Genomic DNA, 7,553 nt, shown 5'->3' with positions numbered 1-7,553 from the left:
TTTTTTTTTGGGTAAAAAAAAAAAAAAAACAAAAAACAAAACCCACAACCCAAAAAACAAAAACAAAAAAACCCTGCAAACCAAGGAAGTATCTGTCAGTTAGGGAACAGATGAACAAATTATGGTATATGAATGAAATGAAATATTACTGTGCTATAAGAAATCATCAAAGGAGTTATTTCAGAGAAATCAGGAAAGATTTGTGCCAACTGATGCATAGTGAAGTGAGTAGAACCAGGAGAGAAATGTATAACACCAACATTGTAAAGAAAAACAACTTTGATAAGTCTAAGAACTCCGTCAGTGCAATTACCAACTATGAATCCAGCAGAAAAATCCATCTTTTACCTTTCCATTTTAACAAAATGTTCTTGCAAATCAGGTGTAAAGTTGAGTAGTTTCTACATTGTCATGGGGTGAAAATGTTATTAACACCTTCTAATTTAGGGTGCTCTAGAACAAAATTTCAATCACTCTCTTAATTAGGCCTCTGGGAAAAGCCTAAAATGAGCTTCTTGCTGTTCTGGGACAAGAAATGATATTCTCACGGAGACCTCAAAAGGGACTTAGACAATCTGGCCTGTCTAGGATTCAAGATAGCCCATAATAGACCCAGGAGACTATAGATAGATGGAACAGCTTAGAAGCTAAGTGCTATCAATTATTGAGCTGGGTAGCTTTCTATTTATTTAGACTTTTGATTAGTTAAAGTAATGACAAGAATAGCTAATATCTGTATAGCGCCTATTTATGTGCCGAGACCATGCTAAGTTCTTTACTATTATTATCTTATTTGATACTCACAATTCTGGAAGATAGGTGCTATTAATATCCTCACTTTACAGATGAGGAAATAGAGGCAAATTAAGTGGCTTGTCCAGGGTCACATAGCTGGCAAGTATCTGAGGCTGAATTCAAACCCAGGTCTTTCTGACTCCAGGCCGAGCTCTCTATCTACTGCACCACCTGTCCCCAATGATCTCACTTTGATGAATTGTTTCTGAATTTTACATACATGTACACTTTTATATTATCAATAAATCTTAGAAAAGGCATGATTGTGGTCTATAGTGTATAGTAGTGGGAATAAGAATGGAAGGAAATAAGTAGGTGCTAGAACCAGGCACCAGATGGGTGAGAGCAGCAGAGGAAAGGAGATGGGTAATTAAGGACTGAGTGCAGGAGATTTCTGAAACTAAGAAGCTAAAAGTAGGTCAGAAGGCTTCAGGCCTTGACCTGGGATTCAATGATCAGTAAGGATTCAGAAAATAGTGAAAAGTTAAAGGAAAAAGTCCACTGGATGAAGGAGGAAAAGCAGGATGATACAACAGAAAGCATGGTAGATCTGGAACCAGACAATCTGGGTTTGAATCCTCTCTGCCATCTACTCCCTGTGTGACCTCGGGCAAGACTCAATCTCTTTGGAAATCTGTTCATTTATTGACAAAATGAGGGCATTAGACTATAACATAGGTTCCAAAAGTGGGTGATACTGCCCCCTGGTAGGTGCTGTAACACTGGAGGAAGAGGGAGGTGGTAGTACTTCGGGTGCAATCGGGGGGTAGGGGTATTGAATAAAAATAAGGGGGCAGTGGAAGCATAAGGAAAGAACAGAAGAAAATTTTGAAAAAATCATTCATACATGTTTCATCTGTTGTGTGACAGAGTTAAAGTCAGAGTGATTACATTATTTTCCAAATAAACACACAAAATGCAAGTAATAACCCATCAGTGGTCAAGTCCTCCAACAGGTCTTAACAAGCAAGTGTTGGCAGACAAGCATGTCGCACATTGTTGGGAAGTCCATCACACATCAGCAGGAATATGTGCATGTAATGACTTGTTTGCAATACAATACTATACAGTTACATGATGCAATATTGCATTATCAAAATTTCAATGCAGGAAAAAAACCAGAAATTTACAATCAACAATTAAATTTAAGATGCATCATTTTAAAAAAAATGCTTTTTTTAAATGATGCAAATTTTTAAAAAACAAAACAAAACAAAAATAACCGGTAAAGGATTAAAGAAAGTAGATTTTTTCAGGGGCGTGCTGAGTATTTTTTTAAAAGGCCAAATAAGTTTGGGAATCTCTGGACTAGAAGACGGATTCTAAGGTCCCCTCCAACACCTTTGAATAGTTGGTGGCCTGAACAGCTCAGAAAGGTCTAAGGTTAGAATGTCTTCTTTTACTTTTCCCCCACCTTTTTTTTTTTTTTACAGCAATTGGGGTTAAGTAACTTGCCCAAGGATACTCGCCCCGTTTTGTGCGTGTGTGTGTGTGTGTGTGTGTGTGTGTGTGTGTGTGTGTTAAGTATCTGAGGCCGGAACCAATCCCTGGTCCTCCCAACTCCGGGGCCAGCACTCTTACTCACTGTGCCACCTAGCCGCCCCTCCCCCACCTCTTTATACCTGGTCTGCACATAGGGGACACCCCATAAAGGCAATATGTCCTGAATATGATCAATGATGTAGATAGACTGAGTCTTCCATGATTAGAGTTGAACATAGAAAAGGGAAACAATGAGGAGATAACTGCAAAGCCTTATCACACACCAATTCTTTCCATATTTTAGGCAACATTTGAGAAAGGTGACAGAAAGACATTGTGGTCAAGTAGAGAGAGTACTAGATCTGGAGTCAGAATCTGGGTTCAAATCAATAAATACTCAGATAAGCACTGGCCCCATCAAATCATGCTGAGAGACATCCCTAGAGGAAGTTTCTACACTGGAAATGGCTCATCAAAATAAATAAATGAATGAGTGAATAAATAAATAACATGTTCTCTATTATGAGAGGGACTCAGAAGAGGGACAATTAGAAGAAACATCCTTTATATGTATCTCTCCTCTAGGTCTCTGTAAAGATTAGTATAAGAATGAGTATTAGCAGCAGCTAGTGGTGTCTTAAAGAAAAATATCCCTTTCATCAATTTCAGTAATTTGGGTATTCATCACTGTTATAGCCAATCTCCCTCTATGGATTGCATAACAGGGATTCTTGATGTATGTTGTGCATTTGTGTGTGCATGCTACACACATGTGTTTGCAATGGACCCCTTTGACAATCAGGTGAAACCTATTGACCTCAGGATAATTCTCAGAATAATTTTTTAAATAGATGAAAATACACAGGATTATTCTCTCTCTGTATATATGTATGTATACATACAAATACATATGCATGTGGGTATGTGTGAATATATACATATATATATATATATATACACACGCACATATAGATGTATATATGTCACCCCACCTCCCAAATCCCTGCACTAGTGAACAACAGAGGAGCAATGATCTTCTCAATGGCACAGGCAGCTGGAGTCTAGTCTTTCGGGGTCTCCCTGTTATAATGGAAAAAGTACCATTTTGAAGGTCAAGAAGCCTAAGTTCAAGGCTGACCTTTGGTCACTGAACTAGGGAACAAGTCTCTTAACTGCTTTGTTTCCCCATTTGTAAAAGAGGGGTAGCAATGTCTGCCTCAGCTCCTTCATAGGACTGTTGTGAGGTTCTGCAAAAATATGTGTAAATGAGCTTTTAAAAGTATGAGATAGGGGGCTGCTAGGTGATGTAGTCAATAGAGCAATGGCCCTGGAGTGAGTAGGACCTTAGTTCAAATCCAGACTCAGACACTTAACACTTACTAGCCGTGTGACCTTGGGCAAGTCACTTAACCCCAATTGCCCTGCCTTTCCCCCTCCCCCCAAAAAAGTATGAGGTATTAAATAAAACAAGATACTATTTTAAAAAATATTAGGTGTCATTTCTTCAGTTAGCCCCAGTGGTCTCAGTATGAAAGCCTTTGTGCACCACTGGTATCCCCTCAATATCAAGCACATTTCGTGGGACCCTTTATGGCAAGACGTTATCTAAGAGTCTCAAAGAATGGGCTGGCCTGGAAGGGTCACAATCTGCAACACTGGAGATGAGCAACAGAATGTGAGCTACAGGAGAATAGGTATTGTTTTGAATTTTGTCTTTGTACTTCCAAGCACCTAGCTCTGGGCCTGGCACATAGTAGACACTTGACAAGAGTCTGTTAATTAATCGGTGAGATCATAGATCCTATCTGAGCATTTGAATATCCTTCTTGACTATGCAAGACTGGTGAACATGATGAATACTATGGTCTCCAAGTCGGGAGCAAAGCCTAGCCACCCAAACACTTTGTCTTTCCCACTGCTCTTCCCAACCCAACTCCCAATTCTCTTTGTAGCTAGAATAGCATCTCCCAGATGTATTGTCACAGAACAACTACCTACTACAGCCTTGGCCACAGAAATCTGTTGGACTTCAAAGGAACCAGTGGTTCCTGTGCAAGTTAGTCCTACCAACAGTATTTTTCCCTATTGACATTATTTCCTTTTTGAAAGCCACAACGTCTATGTCTGGGGAGATGGCAGGGACGGGGGACCCTAATCCAGTCTCTCCACCAACTGCTGTGCCAATAATCCCCAAGTAACCAGGAAGACCTCAGAGGTTAAAGCAGAATACTCTCTTCAATTGAAAGTTGCTGTTCTTATGGAAGAGATGGAGATATTGGCTAGTTAAGATGACAGCTAGTTGGAAACAGAGCTGACTCAGAAGCCGGACCCAAAGAATATCCATTAATCAACTTGAAGGTGATGCCTAGTGAAGTACCCAAGACATCCAAGTGGGCTCTCTGCTATTCAACATTTCTTTCTAGTACCTGGATAAAACCACAGATGACATGCTTATCAGATTTGCAGGTGCCACATTTATACAAATTTACACCAAACTGGGAGGAAGTACTATTATACCAGATGATAGGATTGTTTTTTTAAAAAGCCAAGAATGTTGAGTTGAATTTCAGAAGAGGAAATATAATACATCCAAATGCAAATTTGTATCTTGGGCTCAAAAAGTCAATTCATAGTCATACCATAAGGAGGCAGGGCTGGATAGAGGTTCATTTGAAAAAAAAAACTGGGAATTTTAGTTGACCATGTTTAATATGTCAGCAGCGGTGTGACACGGCATCCAAAAAGGTTAATGCTATCTATCTTAGTGAGAGACATAGTTTCCAGGTGACTAGACTAGAAAGGTGACAATGCTGCTATATTCTACCCTAGCCTGAAGACTTCTGGAATTTGGTGCTCAGTTTAGAACACCACATTTTAGGAAGGATATTGTGACAATGAAGAGTCCAAAGGAGGGCAACAATGATGGGGGAAGGTCTTGAGAACATGTCATATGAGTATGATTGAAGGAACTGGAGGTGTTTATCCTCGAGAAGAAGGGGCTCAGCAGGGAATCGATCACAATCTCCAAGCATTGGAGCTATTGTGCTAGCATGTGGAAAAGGGATTAGACTTTTTTTCCACTTGGTCCCAGAGGAGAGAGCTAAGAGCAATGACTGTAAAGTGCAGAGAGGCAGATTTAGACTTGGTGGGAAAACTTCCTAAGACAGGATAAGTTAGTGGTAGTCCCAGAGGGAAGGCATTAAGATTAAGAAGGATCGAGAAAGGATAGAAGGTGGGACTTTAGCTGAGATTTGAAGGAACCCAGGCAAGTTGGGGGGTAGGAGATGAAGAAACAGAGGGTTACAGATATGGGGGACAGCCAGTGAGAACTCTCAGATTGGGGAGATGAAGGAATGTGTTCGAGGAATGGCTAGAAGGCCAGTGTCACTGGATCACAGACTAAGTGGAGAAGCGCCAAGTATGAGACTGGAAAGGTAGGAAAGGGGCAATCACGCTAATAAATTACGATCACACACAGAGTTAAGTTAAATTTAGGGGAGAATTTCTCCAGAGCAAGAGCGGGCTTTAGGAAGTTAGGCCAGAGGCCAAATGAGAAAGTCTCTTATTCGTGAACAGCACTTTTCTAAGCAGTGAGACAGGAGAAGGATTCAGCGAATCCATTGGTTGCCTTGCAGATGTCGATGTTACGATTCATGCCATCTGGGCAGAGCCTTTCAGGGCCTGTACATTGTCGGGGGCGATGCAGTCACCTTATACTCTTGAGGGGGCCCCAACCCCTTCTCCCTGCATACACTTTCCATCTCTGACAGCAGCAAGGCCACTGGCCGGCTGGCCTGCAGAGAATGGAATGCAGTCTCTGGGTTCTCAATCTTGCACTGCTTACGTTTTGTTTCTAAGTTTTGTTGTAGCAACCGCCCGGGGAAGCCAGGTATCGTTCCCGGACAGAGAGGCCCAGGGACCATACTCTGACGTCTGGCCCAGAGGGTCAGCCCGCTGCACATTGTGTAACCTCTCCTGCCTCCTCTAAGTTCCAGAAGGAGTGTGGCATGAGCAAACTGAGCCTCAACTCTTTCCTGCCTGCCTACTCAGAATTTGGTGCACGGTACTGGCCCGACACTGCCTTAGCGCCTGCCAGGGACCTGACCCTCGTTTTCTCTTTATTGAGAGTGGGAGGGAGGAAGGAGCAGCAGGTGCTTGAGTCTGGCCAGAGCCAGAGAGTAGAGAATTCACAGGCCTTCTAGTCCAAATTCTTCTGGAGATTGAAGCCCAGGCAGTTTAAGTGATGGCCTGAGGTCACCTAGGGTAGCAAGCAGCAAAGCTAGATCTTAAAGTTGTCTTCTGACTGTACCCACTAGTCTTTCTGCTACCCCACGCTGCCAGTGCTAGGCTAAAACCCTCCCCCAGCCCAGGACCTGGGCTGCTAAGGATCATCTCAGCGGGCTGAAGAAGCAATCTCTTCCCTATTTCCAAATGCTAAGCATATTCTCTACTACTTTACCCATCCCACTCATATCAAGGCAAATTCCTTTTGCCCATCTGCTTACCCAGTCTTAAGTTATCCCTTCTCTGAGATTCCTCTGGAATTTTAGTTGTGAAAGCTAGGAGCATTGCAATCAGGTGTTAGGATTAGAGAATGTCTGTGGGGTGCTGCTTCCCCCTTAACCCCCCATGGAGAGACCCAAAGCCACTCAAACCTCTGAAGACACCACTGGGAAGGTCTCCCCCCCCAGCCCCCCACTGACCACCAGACTAACCTGTTAGCCTCCGCTCCCTTGCCCTCTTCCAGAACACCTCCCAGGCTCTGCTGGTGGAATCCTTGATATGCTCACTGAAGGCTCTCCGGAGCTGAGCAGGCCCCCGCACACCCACCCCAGCCCCTCTAGCCCAGCGGAACTCCATCCAGGGAAGGGGTGGGGGGGTAGGGATAGAAGGAAGCCCTGATTGTCTCAGAGAAACTCCCCCTGTCCCAGTCCTGCACTCCTGGCTCCCTCCTTTCCAGCTGGATGGTGTGTGAGGCTCTGGAGGAGATGTCTGCATACGATTAGTTAACACCCCTTTTGGGGAGAGAGAATGAGGGAGTGAGAGAGCAACTCCTTCCAAGCTGCTGAGGTCAGGCTGAGCCGAGAAGGAAGCGGCTGCCCACTTGGATCTCAAAGCCCCAGAGTACACACCAAACACTGTGTCAACAAGTCAGCCCTTCATGCCTCCATGCAGAACACATGAGTGGGTATCCCCAGGAGAGTATTTCTTAGGGGAAAGGGGTATACACACACACACACACACACACACACACACACACACACACACACACACAC

General features: G+C 43.3%; 1 protein-coding gene across 3 annotated transcripts in view; it reads right to left on the bottom strand.

The window, feature by feature from the left end:
• The window catches only part of LOC138172676 (rho GTPase-activating protein 7-like), a 126,400-nt gene that overhangs the window by 111,372 nt on the left and 7,475 nt on the right, over positions 1-7,553 (bottom strand). For 2 of the 3 annotated variants that reach the window (XM_069102399.1, XM_069102400.1), the window contains exon 1: positions 6,993-7,252. The exons of the other annotated variant lie outside the window; for it this stretch is intronic. In XM_069102399.1, coding sequence (XP_068958500.1) covers positions 6,993-7,137 — 145 coding nt within the window. In that variant the 5' untranslated portion in view covers positions 7,138-7,252. Of the gene's footprint in view, positions 1-6,992; positions 7,253-7,553 lie in introns of those variants that run through there. 3 annotated transcript variants of the gene reach the window in all.

Source organism: Petaurus breviceps, unplaced genomic scaffold (assembly GCF_028583685.1).
Source record: "Petaurus breviceps papuanus isolate PSGF00001 unplaced genomic scaffold, PetGlider_PUasm1.0 551, whole genome shotgun sequence".
Lineage (NCBI taxonomy): Eukaryota > Metazoa > Chordata > Mammalia > Diprotodontia > Petauridae > Petaurus > Petaurus breviceps.
The sequence above is the reverse complement of the archived record's forward strand: the minus strand, read 5'-3'. Positions and strand labels throughout refer to the sequence as shown.